This window comes from Pundamilia nyererei, unplaced genomic scaffold (genome assembly GCF_000239375.1).
Source record: "Pundamilia nyererei isolate P.nyererei 1_Seehausen unplaced genomic scaffold, PunNye1.0 scaffold00339, whole genome shotgun sequence".
Lineage (NCBI taxonomy): Eukaryota > Metazoa > Chordata > Actinopteri > Cichliformes > Cichlidae > Pundamilia > Pundamilia nyererei.
Window position 1 is genome coordinate 1 of NW_005187740.1, and position 17,923 is coordinate 17,923.

At 40.2% G+C, this 17,923-nt stretch overlaps 2 protein-coding genes across 3 annotated transcripts; one reads left to right on the plus strand and one right to left on the minus strand.

Annotated features, from left to right (window-relative positions):
- Positions 1 to 2,716: 2,716 nt before the first annotated feature.
- Positions 2,717 to 8,689, minus strand: LOC102195850 (uncharacterized). The gene is made up of 9 exons (XM_005752016.1): positions 8,431 to 8,689; positions 7,659 to 7,872; positions 5,573 to 5,695; positions 5,243 to 5,475; positions 5,026 to 5,163; positions 4,761 to 4,948; positions 4,160 to 4,239; positions 3,974 to 4,057; positions 2,717 to 3,213 (listed from the first exon to the last, which is right to left on the minus strand). The coding sequence occupies exons 2-9, from the start codon at positions 7,843 to 7,845 to the stop codon at positions 3,068 to 3,070; spliced, it is 1,179 nt and encodes a 392-aa protein (XP_005752073.1). The 5' UTR covers positions 7,846 to 7,872; positions 8,431 to 8,689; the 3' UTR covers positions 2,717 to 3,067.
- Positions 8,690 to 11,604: 2,915 nt separating this feature from the next.
- setdb2 (SET domain bifurcated histone lysine methyltransferase 2) lies at positions 11,605 to 17,501 on the plus strand. Of its 2 annotated transcripts, none has more exons than XM_005752017.1 (12): positions 11,605 to 12,013; positions 12,646 to 12,759; positions 12,840 to 12,944; positions 13,020 to 13,201; positions 14,030 to 14,308; positions 14,397 to 14,725; positions 14,856 to 15,025; positions 15,099 to 15,343; positions 15,685 to 15,727; positions 15,803 to 15,957; positions 16,837 to 16,925; positions 17,011 to 17,501. In XM_005752017.1, the coding sequence occupies exons 1-12, from the start codon at positions 11,977 to 11,979 to the stop codon at positions 17,192 to 17,194; spliced, it is 1,932 nt and encodes a 643-aa protein (XP_005752074.1). In that variant the 5' UTR covers positions 11,605 to 11,976; the 3' UTR covers positions 17,195 to 17,501. The 2 variants fall into 2 exon arrangements, with proteins under 2 accessions (XP_005752074.1, XP_005752075.1); XM_005752018.2 differs by lacking the exon at positions 11,605 to 12,013 and adding an exon at positions 12,133 to 12,170.
- The last annotated feature ends 422 nt before the right edge of the window (positions 17,502 to 17,923 follow it).

Sequence of the window (17,923 nt, forward strand, 5' to 3'; positions counted from 1 at the left end):
GAGAAGCATCGTGTCTGAGCGTCATCATTGACTTATCCCCTTTTCAGCCCCTTTTCAGGGTGTAACATTTGCATAAGTTTCCTGTATGTTTACTGATATAGTTATTCAGGGTAATCCTGTATTTTTCCGTGATGAAAATCAGTCTCAATTCCATATTAACTTTTAAATCAGCATGAATAATGTATTTGTTTTTGCTTTGGAACAGTTTAGCTGGGTGGATACTGATAGACTTAGAAAAGTAAAACAGTGAGTAAGTACTATTAGTTCTGGCTATAAAAAAAAAGATAAGAAAAATAAAATAACAAATTGCTTAACCATTTCACTCAAAGAATTATTTAAAAAACATCTTTATAGATAAAAAAAAAAAAAAAGAAAAGGAAGACATTAAAGATTTTATTTTCAAATATTTTGCTAAATTATTTTTCATTAAACTATATTTTTAAGTTAATAAGAATAATAAAATACACACATAATGTGCTTTTTACACATAATTACACAGTTAATAGTGGTATACAGTTGAAAGATGTTTACATTTTATTCTTGTTAATTTGACTGTTAGCATGACTTGGGACCGAATTAATATTGTTTTGCTATTTAAATGCAAACCAGGTTTAAAAAAGATAATATATTTTACATTTTATCTACAGCATAAGTTTTATCACAAAGAACATTGCTGTTAATATAATATTGGCAAACAGGAAAAGCCAACACATTTAGAGACTTTTTATGTGTTTTTCCCTTGTTTGTTTTGTAACTGATTTGACTTCTGTAAACTGTCACAAATGTCCTCATATTTCTATATTTATAATGCTTTGTTTGCATAGTTAAACACTTCTTAAAAAGTTGTAAAATATAATCTTTCATCATTTTACTTTTATGCGTTGTACTTTTATTCTTCAATTTTTTTTATTTTTAATCATAGTCATTTCCATTTTTTAGGTAATATAAATATATATTATACAATATTTTGGCAGTTGGTCTTTGGCTATAATAATACCAATATCACTGTTTCACCTGCTACAACAAAAGACTTAAGACCTAAATGTACATGAATACATGGCTGAATAAATATAAATAAATAATGTTCATGTTTTATGTTATTTATTCTGAGCTAGAAATTAGTTTCATTCCTGTTTTTTATAACTGTTTTTTCTTTTTTGTGAAAGAATAATATGCCCTCTCATATTTGAATGAAATAAAATAATCTTGAGTCTAAGTTTATTCAGTGTTCAGATTTATCTTCCTGAAATTTACCTGTAGTGTTTATCGCTTCCCAGTTCATTACAAACCAACATGCTAGCATGACTTTAGCCTCCCGATGTTGTGGAGAGCTGCTCAGAGCTGTGGATGCCTGTGTGCCATCCCTAACAGGTGGAAACAAGTACAGAAAAAGACAGAAAATTTACAAGATAGAGAAGACATAAAACTGACCTTCAGGGATCCCAGTGCATGATGGGATAGAAGCGATGATGAGCAGTAGTAAGACGAAGAGATGCTTCATGTCTCTGCTAATGGACTCCATGTTTGTTCTAAACTTATCAAAGGATCAAAGGTTGAGAACAAACAAACTACAAACCAGCCCCCCGCTAAACCCCCAACAGTACAGCAGAAGGCTTTCCCTATCAGGCTGATGAATGTGTTTTCCTCACAGTTTAATAACAGGTAAATAACAATGAAGAGGAGGTTTAAACTACTGACTTTACAGATTCTGACTAGGTGATAAACTCATGACTTCTAAATGTACTGCAACTCCAAGTCTGGGGCACACTTTAAACATACCATGATATTTATCACTGATTGTAAAGTTGTGAAATGAAGACATGGCGTTAACCAATGAGCACTCCCTGGTTAATCCTCCTTTCAGACTTTTAGCAAGACCAGAATTCACAAACTGATTTCCTGCAGATTTTATAGGATTGAAATTCCTTTTGGAACCAACTCACCAAAATGGAGTTCAGACTTTTCAGATAATCTGTTAGTATTATTGATTATTGATTAGATCATTTTATTAAAATGGGGTGGCTGTAGCACAGAGGGTAGAGTCGATCATCAGCAGGTTGGTGGTTCGATCTCTGGCTGCTCCAGTCTGCCAATATCCTTGGTCAAGATGCTAAGCCAGAGTTCTCCCTGATGCATTCATTGGAGTATGAATGTTAGAAAGCACTTATGGTGACTCATGATAGATGAAAGTAGTTGTATGTTCAGTGTCAACAATACAAGTTGTATAAAGTGCTTTGAGTGCACTGTAGAGTAGGTACAGCCATTTACAAAAAGGCCGGAGGCTCAGTTCAGAAATGCTGAGATGAAGCTTAGCAGACAGCTAACCACCATTAGCCTGATATCTCAGACTAATACAAACTCTGAGCCTCAATACAATTTAAACAGGTCAGTTATTAGAAAATTCAACCGCATCCACCTGTTAGGAAGGGACGAATGAGCTATAAAGAGATATTTTTGTAACGTGTTTATTTTGCTGTAAAATTGGACATTCAGTGCATGTCTGCCTGGGGGCTGATGCTTGATTTTACCAAATATCTCCAGTGTGAACATCTTACATCGATATTATTTTTACATTTGATTTAAAGCATAAACCCATATCTAAGCCTGATATTAATTAATAAAACTGTTAACTATCAGTTATATTTACTTACTTTTCTTACTGAGGATAACATTTTAAAAAGGTCAATAGAGTTATTATACAAGCCAGTACATATATTACATTCTTTTATTAAATCAAAAATCACACTCATTGAATCATTTCGTTTATTTTTTCCATGTGAGCAAAAACACATATTTTTGATTTGATCATTTAAAGGCTGCAGGTGAAATGATGGCAAGGCAAATAATAAATATGTAACGTAAACAGTTCATTGCTACATTTCAAGTTCAAGTTTGCTCTTTTTTTCCCATAAAAATAAAACACATGTGATAAAGAGTTTATTCTTTAAAAACAAAAAGTTTGAATGTGGAATCATCAAGTTTGTAAACAGGAAGCGGTGGAGTTTTTAAAGTTACAGTGCCGTGCGATTTCTGTTCCTCTTCTTTCCTCCAGGGGGCAATAATCTTCTTAAACAATGTCCTTCAGGATGTCAGGGATAAATTCCTGAGCATCTCTTAGGTCATCCTTCCACTCCTGTGGGATGCATTTTCCTGTGTGGGCGCCTCCGGCCCCCAGCAGGGCCCCGAGCGCCGCTCCACGGTTACAGTTCTCACCTGAAGTCAGAACCAAACAAAACGAAAATAAGAACAAATACAACACTGATGTCATACATGCAGACCATGAAATTAAAAAAATGAAATTATTAAAAGTCAAAATTAGCCCATCGCTCAGCTATCAGCAGGAGGTTTCTACTGAGTTAGTCTGACTGACACCGAGTGTGATGGAAGGATAGACTTTTGTTAACAGCTTGTATGGACACTGCTTTTATATTAATGAAAGAGAAATAATAATAATAATAATATTATTAATAATATTAATAATGATAATAATAATATTAATAATAATATTAATAATAATAATGGTAATAATAATAATAATAATAATAATAATAATAATAATATAAAGACTCACAGAAACCACATACTGCACTAATTACTTTTCAGTTTTTTATTTAGATTTGTATATTTATAGACTTTAATTCGCTAAAAACAAAAGTTTGAATGTGGACTCATCAAGTTTGCAAACAGGAAGCAGTGGAGTTTTTGATCCTCTTTTAAGGTGCAATACATTGCTGTTTCATACCTACATAAAGACTCTGAATAATTGAATTAATATTAATATTCTATTCATTTTTTTTATATAGCACTCGTCACAGGATAAAAACACAAAGTGTGTCACAGTAATATAAAAACAGAAATGCATAAAAACAACCAAACACTTGTTGTGTGGCTTCTGCTTGACTGCATAAGCCACACCTGGGCAAAGATTTAACCAACAGGAGCCTGAGTGCAAACCAGCATGTTTAAATTTTACCTCCACAGTTGGTGTTTGCCAGGATTCCTCCTTTGGGGTCATCGTGAAACTCGTGGGCCAGGTAGAACAGGCTGGACAGAGCACCTGTTTGTGCAACACAAGCAGGTAAGACAAGCATTTAAAAACAATGATCTTAAGTTTTACCAGCCAGTGAGGTAAAAGAAAGGTTATTGGTCGGATTCTGACCTTTGTTGTAGCAGGCCATACCAAGGTAGTTCACAGCGCTCTGATGGACCTTCAGTCTCTCCTCAGAGGACACAGAAAACCTAAAAAACATTACGGATAACCTTTTACACACAGACGCTGCTTCCAAACCAAGCATTTAGTCTAAAGGAAGTCTGCAGAAAGTGTTGGACAGCTAATAAAAAAGGGCTTTTTACTGTAGACTTTTGTTATGAATGAACAGGAAGTGTGATTATGAGTGTCATAAAGAATACACTTGTTGTAGGCTTTTAATGTGAACGCCTGGACAGGAAGCATTACTTAATTCTCAACATTTTAGCAAATCCTGAAATACAGAAAAATGTTCAAGTACTCCTTTAAAGCTGTTCAAATCCCTGTTTATTCTGAAAGACTTTTACTTCTAAATGCATACAGGAAGCGGTCTCTGGCAGCCAACCTAAAATTCTAATAAATATTTTAATAAGAAATTGTCAAAAACCAAATGCTGCTCAGATGCTGCAAAGTAAAAGTTTTCCAGGGGCCAAAAGAATGTACCAAGTGGTTAGACTCAACTCTTATTCTGAAACATCTAAAGGAAGTGTTAGATATGTTTACAAAATCTCACTTGGCCGCCTTGCGACTGAAGCTCTGGCAGGCGTCCCAGGCATCCAGTCTCCTCAGAGCTTGCTCAGCCTGCTCACGGACACTGGCCCCGCCCAGTACCGCGTGCAGTGCCCGGCTGTAGATCGTCACGTACTCGGGCACGTTGGGGTGAGGATGGGTGAGCTTTACGAACTCCACCGCTGCTGAAACCTGAGGACAGAGTAGGTTAAAGGTCACATGTTGCTATGTGAGACTGTTTCTTATGTTGTTGATTTGTGTTCGCTTACGGCTCGCTCCTCATTGGCTGAGGCAGACAGAAGGATGAAAGGAAGGATCATGGGAAGGCAGCCAATGGCATCTAGCTGGCAGTCAGGGAACGGAGAGCTCGTTTTCATCCCGGAGCGTTCCTCTGCAAACTTCAGAACCTGGAAAACAGCAAGTAAATTGGTGAAACACTCCAGATGTGGCATGTTACAGCATAGGGGTCAACTGCTTCTGTCCTACTTCATGTGGCGAGGTCGGTTTGCTCTCCTGCCAGTCAGCAAAGAATGAGCGGTGGAAGGATTCAGCGTAGGTGTCCTTGTGTGAACCGGGTGTGGTCAGGAAGTGGACGTAGTCTGACAGAACAGCAGCTCGAGCATCCGGCTGAGAGACGTCCACAAAACCTCTGGAGACAAGTGTCCGAGCCACTCGAAGGGAGCAGAGGATGTTCAGCGTGTTGTCACCTGCCTGAAGACCTTGAAGACCACAGAGAAAGAACATGGACACAACAAAAATAGAAACAAACAACAAAACGAAGGAAAAACAGTGAACTGTAGTATAGGGCGGCAGTACCTCGGTGATAGTGGATCGATCCACTTGAGGAGTTCCACAACTCCAGCTTATCATGGAGAATGACGCTGCCGACCACATTGGCTCGCTTCGCACCAGAAGACCAGTTGGTGCGACCACTGCCGGCTGCAAAATGACAGAGAGGTTAAAAACAGCAGGATTAATCAGGATGGAGCTCCTCAAGGCTGTGTCCTTGGTCCTCTTCTGTTTGTCTGTCTCGACACCGGTTCATCCGATCTTCTTCATATTTGGGAGGTGTATTTCTAGGGATTTGAGTTGAGTGCCAAAGCTGAGTTCATTTGGATGAGCAGTTCTCATCTTCAGGTTCAGAGTTCTTTTAAAAGTATTTTTCCCACACTGAGTGATGCTTTGCCAGCATCAGTAGGAGGGAGGTTTCTGCTTTTTTAGTTTAAACTAGAGATGGACCGATCCGATATTATGTATCGGTCCGATACTGACCTAAATTACTGGATCGGATATCGGAGAGAAATAAAAAATGTAATCCGATCCATTAATTATCACAAAAGCACTTCACAAAATGTGCGAAATGGCGTAACTCAGCTCATAATTTTAGCACGTCGGAGCAGTGTGCGTCACGTGATAGAGTGGCTGTGGCATGTGAGACCTGTCGGTGGTCTGGCTGAGCATTTGGAGCCTCGTTACCAAATCGGTATTTTATCTCTGAGAAAGTTATCCCAGAGGAGTAAAGCAAGTGTGTAAGTTCATCTCTGAATGTTTATAAAGCATTCGCCACGATAAGCTTAACAACCGATATATGGAGCGACTGCCTCTTCTTCTCTCCCTCCCTCTCCTGTTGCTACTTCAATCATGAAACTGATCAATGATCAGCTGATCGGTTTTTCTGTCGCAAGTCCCGTTTCTCCAGTTTGTTTGTTCGCCCACTTTGCACCAGAAAGAGGAAACCAGTGGATAAACAACAGCAGCACGTTTAAGCTTGATAAGCTGTTGTTAGAATTTACTTTCTACACCAGCATCCTTTTTTATGTAGCTGACAGCTGGTAACTGTGCAGGGGCGGGTCTAGCAAAGTTTTGCCAGGGGGCCAAGTAGGGCATTAACAGGGAAAGGGGGGCACAAAGAAATACTTTTCTTTCTTATTCTCATGTCTAGCTTTTAATAAATAATTATCTGAATCTTACAATTAAAGTTTTCATCCGACGTAAAATGTATAGAAATCCACTATTGTATATAGTAACTATTAACTCTAATTTACCCCTGCTAAGCTATAGTACCTTTTCCTTTGGGAAGATACCATCTGTGCAGTCTGCACATCTTTCTGTTGAAGAAAGTTGTTGAATCTATTTAAATATTGTAGAAAAATAATTTATTTCTATGCATTTATTTTACACGTGCATTGAATTAAAGCAGATTACGCTGATTAAGCATCATTAGGCAGAGGGTGGGGGGTGGTTTCCTATTATTTTTGCTAGGAGTTTGGAACCCTATTAGTTAGGTTGTTTAATATTTCTGCTACGTACTGTTTAGAATACGAGAATAGGGAGGATGGTGTAGGTTTAAGTAAATTAGATTGATCAGTATTGCTGAACTATGAAATGTTTTGGCTGTAGTGCATATAACAGAATAGCTTTAGTGTTTTGTTTTTTAAAACAAACGCAGCAGGATATTTAAAAAAAAAACCAGTTTTGTTGATTTTGTTGATAAAATGAACTACATCGGATTCATATCGGCAGATAAGAAACACATGGACCAGTTGCTGGGTAAAAAATTTACCAAAAATATTTTTACATTTCTTTTACTATACTACATATTTTTAGATTAACTTAAGTGTAATAAAGATTATGTTATATAATATAAACATGCTAATTGGAAAATAGCATAATAAAAAAATCTGCCTTAAATTCATTTTCACTGGCAACCCATTTTTATTTATAAATGTAACATCTTTTTAGGATATTCTTTTATTTAACTTCTACATTTAAACCAACACTCAGACTGTAAACTCAGCAATTTTTTTCATAGACGTTTAGAGTTAGACTTCTTGCAGGAGTCTCCCCCTGCTGGTCATTACAAACAATGCAGGTCAAAAGCACCTCTCCAATGACTTCTTACCTGTGTTGGAGAGGGTGAGGATACTGGACGGGTGACGCTCAGGAGGCGAGTTGAAGCCTGATATCCAGCCACCGAAGTCCCTCCTGATGTCGTTGATGTCATAGTACCAGTGGACCGGCATAGACATGGAGTCTGCTGCACACATCGCCCAGAATGCTTCGCTCACTGACCGCCGCATCGCAGACATCTTGGCTGAGGGGAGATGACCTGTGACCTTAATGTGAGGAGAGTTTACAGTCAGTGTACAGATATCTTATGGACAACAGAAAACAACAGTAAACGAAACAACATGAACTCAACATGTACAACAAAAACAAGCCAAAAGAAATTCAGTAATACTAATAATAACAAGCAAAATTCCCAAATGTTAAACAAAATCTAATAATTAAACAGTAAACTAATAAATAGATTATTTACTTCTGTTAAAAAAAACAGCTGCTGTGGTTAGTTGATCAATCCTTCATTCAAATTTACATTTAAAGATTTCTTAAATAAACGATTAATAAATAATTTTCTGGACATTTACAAAGACTCGAACATTTCAGGATAAAAACTGTTTAAAAAAATGTTTTCTTTCCCATTAATCTCCCTCCAGTGATTGCTCAGTGTGAGCTGACATCAATGCGTTACACTCAGCTTCCAGATGAAGCTTTATACACCTGTCCTTACCTGTCGAGTCATCACCCTCAGACACGGATTATTTTTAATCAGGCTGAACGCATTAAACATGATGTTGTGTTAAAGTGGATCAGTAAAGATTGAAGCTGCTCACCTCTGCGCTCTTTGCTCCAATTGATTCTCACGCTGAACTTGCATAAGTTGTTATCACATCGTTACAAAACTGAACAGGAAGTGTCGGACAGCAGCGGCAGATATAAAATAAATTAAAAAATCAAATATTTCTTTTAAAACAGCTCCAATTAGCCTGCGTTTATCCTGACACCTCAAATAAAACTGACGGGTTTTATAAAAATTTCCTTTTGGACGATTTGGGATTTGTTTATATTGACATTTTATAACTGCTTGCTCAGTACGGAGGCCGGTGGAGGTCAATACATAAAAACCGCTCTACGTATCTGCTGCCCTGAATTAGGACTTGCAGGCAGTCAGAAAACAGGCAAAAGCCCGGTAAATACATGTGTAGTCTGATCACTAACCCCGTAAAAACCTAAAATTTGATTTATTGAACTATTACATCATGACTTTAACAGAAGAACCAACACAGAAGTTTAAAAACGCCTAGGACAAACCATTTACAAATACCTCCTGGCACTTATCTGGGCTGTTAATGACAGGCATTGTCTAAAATAACTTATCAGTCGAATCTGATGGAAATAGCTCAAGGGTTTGTTGATTTTTTTAAATCCAAAATAACGCTTTAAAGTATTTTCCCATCTGCAAATCTGCTGTTCCTGAATTGTAACAGGTTATATTCAGGGCTGTCTGTCTCTGATAACAGCATGAGTGTTTATATATGTTTAATATTTAATTTCTATGTCATTCTACATTTGGAGAACAATTTGGGCTTGATTTTTTTAAATAAATAAACAGCTTGTTTGATTTTTTTTAATGTATGCAATAAAAACAAATAATACACCATCAAACAATTAGATCGGTTCTCCTCGAGAATGAAAGGTACTTTATAAGATATGTTATTACTGGGGCCACCCTGTTACCAATATTCCTAAAGCTGGAAAAGCAGGTTTTAAACATATTGTTTGAACTGCTAAATGAGGGTGACCATCTTTAACTTAATGTTCAAGGATGTAATAAACTGTTACAAAGGCAACAGATAAAGCCTTGTGCACAGTCAGCAAAGACTAGAAAAATACAAAATATACACTCAACAAAAATATAAACGCAACACCTTTGTTACTGCTCCCATTCCCCATGGGATGGACGTAGAGACCTAAAATTCATTCCAGATACACAATATAACCATCCCTCCCAAACAGTGGTCACAAATCAGTCCAAATGTGTGGTAGTGGGCACATCTGCTATATTGAGATAATCCATCCCACCTCACAGGTGTGCCACATCAGGATGCTGATCTGACATCATGAGTAGTGCACAGGTGTACCTCAGACTGCCCACAACAAAAGGCCACCCTGGAATGTGCAGTTTTTTGCGCTATTGGGGGTCTGGGGACCCAGAACCGGTCAGTATCTGGTGTGACCACCATTTGCCTCATGCAGTGCAACACATCGTCGCATGGAGTCTATCAGATTGTCAATTGTGGCCTGTGGAATGTTGGTCCACTCCACTTCAGTGGCGGTGCGAGGTTGTTGGATATGCGTGGGAACTGGTGCACGCTGTCGTATACGCCGGTCAAGCACATCCCAAACATGCTCAATGGGTGACATGTCCGGTGAGTATGCTGGCCATGCAAGAACTGGGACATTCTCAGCTGCCATCTGCCCTGAACAATGTGAACCATGATTCATCCGTGAAGCGCACACCTCTCCAACGTGCCAGACGCCATCGAATGTGAGCATTTGCACACACAAGTCTGTTATGGCGACGAGCTGGAGTCAGGTCAAGACCCCGATGAGGACGACGGGCATGCAGTTGAGCGTCCCTGAGACGGTTTCTGACAGTTTGTGCAGAAATTGTTTGGTTGTGCAAACCAATTGTTCCAGCAGCTGTCTGGGTGGCTGGTCTCAGACGATCTTGGAGGTGAACCTGCTGAATGTGGAGGTCCTGGGCTGGTGTGGTTACATGAGGTCTGCGGTTGTGAGGCCGGTTGGATGTGCTGCCATATTCTCTGAAACGCCTGTGGAGACGGCTTATGGTTGAGAAATGAACATTCAATGCACGGGCGACAGATCTAGTTGACATTCCCGCTGTCAGCATGCCAATTGCACGCTCCCTCATTGCTTGTGGCATCTGTGGCATTTTGCTGTGAGACAAAACTGCACATTCCAGGGTGGCCTTTTGTTGTGGGCAGTCTGAGGTACACCTGTGCACTACTCATGATGTCAGATCAGCATCCTGATGTGGCACACCTGTGAGGTGGGATGGATTATCTCAATATAGCAGATGTGCCCACTACCACACATTTGGACTGATTTGTGACCACTGTTTGGGAGGGATGGTTATATTGTGTATCTGGAATGAATTTTAGGTCTCTACATCCATCCCATGGGGAATGGGAGCAGTAACAAAGGTGTTGCGTTTATATTTTTGTTGAGTGTATGAAAGAGGACTGACCTCTGGTCCACCCATGGTGCTTTCACGTGACTCAATTGTGTCACTTCCCCTTTGTTTTGTATGTTTTGTGTGTGTGTGTGTTTCCCAGAATCAATGGGTTGGGGTTGCATGGGACTCTGAAATAAAAGAAACGTGTGAACAAAATCAGTTCAAGCAAGTGGATTTGCAACTTTTCTTTACCTGCTACATCTGGCACTTGCAGTTTGGTTGCCAGGAAGCTGGAACAAGCGAAAAATTTCATTTTTGTGGGCTTTTCAGGAGCTGTTTTATTTAAATAATACAACAGCTCAGTTTACATTTTGTCCCAGTGCAGGTGTGATCTACACAGCAGATGTACAGCATGTTTTAGTATTTTGTGCATGGATTATTGTCAGGTTCATGGGTGGGATCTATGTGTAGATTGTAATTGCAGAATGGAGCTTCTGTTGCTGCTTTGCAGGTATATGAGAGTCTTTTGCAGCAGTGCAAATGTAACTAGTTTTACCACTCTGAGTATTTAGTGACTGAAATCATGTACTTTTGTAAGTATACAAGGACCACTGCTAACATGCTAATAATGGCTGTTATAGTCACATATTCATGTGCTCTGTGTGTTTATATGTGAGTGACCTTCTGCCTGCTGTTACTTAAACTTTAATAACGTCTACATAAGGGCTTTCGAAATTCCTGCCAGACATAAAACAGGGAGCTGAAACCCTGAAGTCTTAGTACGGTGGCCGATAGGGGGCACGTAAGCTCAAAAACTTTAAACGGTTAAGACAGGAGTGTTTATACTGCGTGATGCCAGGGTTGTGTGGTCTTGTTGAACTATAAATACCTCTTGCAATGCTTTAAGAAGTGTTAACAGAAGGTTCAATGTATTGTCTGCTGTTAGTCACAGTCGTTAGCAAAAAGCAACGACCGGACTAGCCGCTTACATGAATGAATAAACCTACTGGGTTCACATGGAGCTGGCTGGTGTTCGGGTTTAATTTGAACTGCTGCTTTTGACTTATTTGGTAGTCAAACTGCAGGTCCGTCTGCACCCGCGGTCACCTGTTACCTAGAAGTTAGCGGTGAGCTCGCGAGCTTATTTATTGTTAGCTTAGTGCTAGCAGGCTAATGTGCAATGGAAACGGGGGAGCCGCTAGATCCGGAATATGTCGGTAAGAACTGAAGTACAAACGGAACCGAAGCGGATAACGGGGTTCAGAGGTGCAGAGCACTGCACAGACAGCTAACCCAGGTTTAACCGGGCTAATGCTACATTAGCCTCAGAGCTTTCCTGTTAGACACACAAGGAAATGCGAGAGTGTGGTTTAGGTACAATACAACGGCTGAAAGCTAGTTTCAAATCAGCAAGTCTGTTTACACTGTCCTAGTCCACATCCAACAAACCCGGGTTATCTGGATTTAATCTAGACACCTTTGTATGTGGGTTACATGGGGGGGGGGGGGAAGGTTAAACTATAACTTTCCCCCCTTTGTTAGTAGGTTTATACAGTCTGTGGGGTCTAGGCCAGATTTAAGGGGTCCAGGTTATGGGGTTTGTTTTCTTGTCTTTTCTTTTTTGTAATGGATAACTGCTCTGATGAGGTTTAGATGGACACATGAGTGAAATATCACATTTTCCCTGTTTTTATGTGCTGAGAGTTAGGTTAAATGTGCATACAGAGACATTTATTGGTTATTTTATCAGTTAATCTGGTCCAGGTTCAGTAGTTGGGGGTCCAGATTGTTTATTTACGCATTTTTTATGCTTCTGATACGATCATTTGTCCCGATTTATTTTTTCCAGAGAAGGCCAAGGCATTCTGGAACAATGAGGATGTGGATCAGGTCTTCGATGTGGTTTTCAAGTACCTGGAGCACCTGAAGGCAGTTCTGAAGAGGAGTGGAACCACAGATAAAGGTTCTGATCCATGTCTGATGCGAGCGAGCGGGACTCTGGCAATCTTCCTATCCTGATCTTTACTCTCTGTCTTCTCTCAGAGTATGTCCAGGCCTTCAAGCTGCTAGAGCATCTGGACTGCTCCTCCTCCTTGGCCTCCCTCCAGGACCAGGACAGCTCGGTGGTTCAGGTGGTCATTGGCTCAGGTAAACCCCGGTAAATCTCAAGGCTTCGCTGTTGTGTTTGAGTCCGACTATTGCTGAGTGTTTATTCCTCCCCAGAAGAGCTGCTGCCAGCTGACATCCTCCAACACAGCCCTTCATCCTCTTGCTCCTCCTCTTCATCCTTCTTGCCTCCTTTTAATGGGTTATCCAGTCCAACAGCGTCTCCTGCTGGCAGAGAGGAGCTGCTGCCTCCTCTCGTGCCTGTCCAGCTGCAGTACCACCTCCACACCTGCTCCAAGGTAAACACACATTGATGTCATTCAGAATCAGCCCGAGAATTTATTTTGCCTAATTTGATCTCAAAAAGTTTCTTTCATTTATATGGTGCTTTTATTCTGAATCTTGATAATCTAACTGCCTGAAAACACGTTGATCCCTTTTAGTTTTTACCCAGAATCTTGAATATGTTGAAAACCTGATCCTTGTAATTATCTGAAATCTATCAAATAGTTTTTTTAATTTAGAAATCTGATATACTTCAGAACTTCAGAGCATCCTTATACGTTCCTGTAAGTAACTTGGGGCTTTTATCCTGAGAAGAAGCATTAACCTCCTAAGACCCAAACTCTTAATTTCTTTTAATTAATAAACTTTTAATTTCTCTTTGATATCTGGGCATATTGGGACCTAATGAATGTAAAAACAAAGAATTACCAGATTTTTTTTTTTACCTGGTTTTTGTTTCTAAGAAAAATGAGAGCCACATATGAGGATATTTGCTTAAAATTTCGATAGAACAGTAGCTGTATAATGTCCTCGTAAGTGGATATCAGGCCATTGTTGAGCAAAATTTAGTATTTTGGTCTAAATAACCCAAAATGTGATGTCCACATATGTGGACGGCAGGTCCTAGGAGGTTAAAGCAACTTGATAATGTCCAGTATCTAATTCATGACTTTTTAAAAAAAAAAAGAAGAAGAAACTGTCATAGTCAGTCCCTATACCAGACTGGGGGCATTTAATTTAACAGTGATCATTTACAGTTCGTAGCCAAAGGCTTTTTTTAAAATTCCTGAATATTTGAATATTTAAAATCCTGATAACGTGAGCTGTTTTTCGCTTTACAGTCCTGCCTGCCCTGTTTGCCCAGCATGACTCAGTCCACGCCGCTATTCTGGGGCCAGAACCCGCTGAAGATCCCGTTGCTCTGCGGCTTCAAGAGGCTGACCGCCATGCCACTGATTTCACCCGCCAAAGAGGGCGTGCTTTGGGACCACGGGGACCAGGAGCAGGAAGACGTAGGAAACTGGGACGTCATCTACAAGGCACCATGTGGGCTGAGCCTCCGTAACCATGACAACGTAATGCTTTTTCTGGAGGCTACAGAGAGCTATGACATCCTGCAGGTGATTAGATGATTTTTTTGCTGTGTTCAGTGTCTCTCTGTATATTCCTCCTTCAGGTCTTTAAAGTGGGTCAGTTTTCCTCCTGCAGGTTGACTTCTTCACCTTTAACCCCTCCGTGCGGTTGGACCCTCCTTCACCAGGGGGCCTTCGGCAGCCTGAACAGGACCTGAGCCGAGGGGCGGAGCCAATACCCGTGGAGCTGTGCGTCGGGGACGGTGGCTCCCGGCCTGCTGAATTCCGCTACAGGAAGGACCGCTGGCCACATGGCTGCTTCCTGAGCCGCGGCCCAAAGCTGTTCAAGGCCTGCTGTGACTGCACAGATGGCTGCAGTGATGCAAAGCGCTGCGCCTGCATGGCCTTGACTTCTGGAGAGCGCCACTATCGCCATCACAGGCTGTTACAGGCCAACCCATCAGGGTGAGGTGAACAAGTAGAGGTTTTTCAAAAGGAGCTAAAGCAGGAGCTTTAGGTTTCCCAGTGGAAGTATTGATCATTAACTGATTCACTGATTTGCTGACAAAGTGTTACCATGGTGATCAATCTTCAGGCTCTTTGAGTGTGGCCCGTGGTGCGGCTGTGACCGATCTCTCTGCCAGAACCGTCTCGTCCAGAGAGGCATCAGAGTCCGACTCCAGGTCTTCCAGACTGAGAACCGTGGCTGGGGGGTGCGTTGCCGTGACGACCTGGACCGTGGGACCTTTGTGTGCATTTACGCAGGTGAGTGTGGCTCAGCGTTCAGTGGCTCCGTCCAAGCCACGGTCTGTAAACTCGTCCTCTCATCTGTGTCCAGGTGTGGTGCTGCAGAGGGTCCTGAATCCCACCGAACCACCGCCGCCAAAGTTGACGAGGTCCGACCTGCCGTCTGACGATGAGGTGGAGGTCGTCACGGAGTGGCTGGCCCCACCTGTGCTGGAGGGCCGACGCAATGTGTTGGAAACGCCCCCGCCTATGTCTCCGCCTACCTCACCTCTTTTGCATGTCCCTGTGATTCAGAGACCCTCCGACAGCGGCTCCAGCACCACAGACCAAGAAGAGGTTTGTTAGGCTCGTTTACTTTACTGTAAAGTTTTTTTTATTTTCAGAATAATTTTTTACATATTCTAATTCCAATATTTCTATACACATTTTATTATATTGTAAATCTTTTTCATTTGTATTTGTATGGACATCACAGGTTTTCAATTTACATATTTTTATTTTTTCCTTTGAATATTTTGTGACCTGATTTTTAAAAGAATTATTGTTTATTTTAAATCATTTGTGTGTCCTGCATTCCTTTGAATATTTCCTCTAATTATTTGATTAAAATGTATTTTTGTGCCTTCGTGATCTTTAGTTCAAAGTAAAAGGCTTCTATTTTCTTCTGTCGGATTCAGGCGGTGCTGGTTGGAAGTCTGCAGCCGACGTCTCCTTCATCAGGTCAGTAATGACTCACATAAAACACACAAATGATACATTAACACAGCTGGTAAACAATTGGCTACTGTGTGTCAGGTGATCAAGAGCAAGACGAGAAGGTGGCATCAATGTCGGAGAGCGCTGGTGTGAATGGTACAAAGGCGAGCATGAGCTTAAAGAGAGCAGCGAAGGTGGACGAAGTTTGTTTTGTGGACGCAAGCAAGGAGGGAAACGTGAGCCGCTTCATCAACGTGAGTCCAGCTGATCAGGAACATGATGCTGAAGTTGGACTAGCTAGTGTGTAATGATGTGCTACATGATCACTAGGGACACAGCTATGTTAGCATAACATAAACACAGTGAACCTGGAGGATGAACGCTAACTTTTTTTCACTTGATGAAAGTTAACATGAGGGTTCCTCATGGTTAGAGACAAATGCAATCGCATGTCAGGATGCTGTAAACAGAACAAACTTCAGTCAGGAGAACAACTGAGATAATCCATCCACAATACGAGGTTAGTCATTAATATACTGCAACAACATGGGAATAGAGCAGCTGCCAGAGAATTCAACATTAATGAATCAATGGTACAGAAGTGGAGGAAGCAAGAAGAATGAGTTAAGTTTGACATATCTGACGTTTTATAACTGTATTTTATAAACGGTTTCACAAGATTTCTTTAGACAATTTAAAACTTTTAAACAAAACATTTTTTTAATTTCATTAGTAATTTCAAAATGTTATATATATATATGTGTGTGTGTGTGTGTGTGTGTGTTTCTAATATTTTCTTTATACTTTTCATTGTGTTAATCTTGTTCACAAGATTTTTTTGCATCTTTAAAACTTTCTAAAGAATAAAAAAAAATGTGTCTTTTGTTTTTGCTTGTACATTTTTCTCCAAAGCATTTTTGGACATTTCCTTTATAGTTTGTAGTTATTTTCAAAATATTAACTGCTTAGTTTAAATTGTGGAATTTTCCCCCTTTTAGTTCATAGTTTATATATTTTTTATGCTAATGAAGAAGAAATCTTCTTCTTGTTTATTATTATTATTATTATTATTATTATTATTATTATTATTGTTATTATTATTGATATCATGTGATCTCTAACCCCGCCCACAGCACAGCTGCCAGCCGAACCTTTTCATCCAGAATGTCTTCATCGACTCCCACGACCCCGCCTTCCCCGTCGTTGCCTTCTTCACCAGCAGGTGAGGAAGAGAACTGAGAGGACGTTAATGTGGGTTATTATTAGTGGTCATTTTAATAATTGTCCTCTTTGTTTTCTTGCTGTAGGGCCGTAGTGGCTGGCACTGAGCTCACCTGGGACTACTCTGCCAACGTCCAGATCGATTCACTGCAAAAACAGGAAGTGTCTTGTCTCTGCGAAAGCGACAATTGTCATGGGAGATTCACCATCGAGGAGAACCTATGTGAAGTTTGTGAGGTTGAAGGTCACATAGCAATGGAGGCCAAGTGATCCTCCATACAGTTTGTTAGTAACAGTTTTGGTATTTAGAGGGGTTTTTTTCCTAAAAAGAAAATAAAAGTTCAGCTATTTTACTCTGAAAGTTTTTCAAGTCTTTATTATTGGGAAGGCTTTAATTTTGAGAACCCTTTTTCTGTGTTTGAGCTTTTATTTTTGTATCTCTACTTTGGTCATTTTATTTTGACACTGCCATGGATTTAATGTTCAAACAGCCAGTACAACTTTTCTCTTGAAACTGGTGCCCAAAGTGTCAAAGTTCTGTGTTCATTTTTAAGCAATAATAAACGTTGCTTTGAAAACCTTCAACATGAGTAAATGGTTTACTATTGGTGCAGCTCTTTGGGGGATTTGAAATTGCATATAAATGTCGGAATGTATTTATTACAGCCTTTATTTAAAAAAAATATGTATATATGCAACTGAATTTATCATTTATGGCAGATTTTTTTTTTTTACATTTGTTTGTAATTTATTCCTAATATTTCCATTATTTCTGAAAAGTCACTTGGACACTCCAGCTTTTGGTTGCGGACTTTCGGTTGTAGCCCAGCAATGCTTTTATAAGACATATTGTCTTATGTAGTCTGGAAGATGAGTGGATGGTGGGGGGGGTGCAGTTTTCTCTGTGGTGGGGTTGGGTGGACTGTCCCGGGCTCTGTGGGGCCGGGCGGCGCTGCTGCACTGGGCCCGGTCTGGATGGGCCTGGGCCCCCTTTCCCTG

What these genes read in the sequence shown, in the direction of transcription:
- LOC102195850 (XM_005752016.1), bottom strand. Translation starts at nt 7,845, where the DNA reads ATGTCTGCGATGCGGCGGTCAGTGAGCGAAGCATTCTGGGCGATGTGT. An exon ending in ATCGATCCACTATCACCGAG is followed by an intron (nt 5,476 to 5,572) that starts GTACTGCCGCCC and finishes GTGGTCTTCAAG; the next exon opens with GTCTTCAGGCAGGTGACAAC. An exon ending in CAGCCAATGAGGAGCGAGCC is followed by an intron (nt 4,949 to 5,025) that starts GTAAGCGAACAC and finishes CTCTGTCCTCAG; the next exon opens with GTTTCAGCAGCGGTGGAGTT.
- setdb2 (XM_005752017.1), top strand. Translation starts at nt 11,977, where the DNA reads ATGGAAACGGGGGAGCCGCTAGATCCGGAATATGTCG. An exon ending in AGAGCTATGACATCCTGCAG is followed by an intron (nt 14,309 to 14,396) that starts GTGATTAGATGA and finishes TTCCTCCTGCAG; the next exon opens with GTTGACTTCTTCACCTTTAA. An exon ending in CTTTGTGTGCATTTACGCAG is followed by an intron (nt 15,026 to 15,098) that starts GTGAGTGTGGCT and finishes ATCTGTGTCCAG; the next exon opens with GTGTGGTGCTGCAGAGGGTC.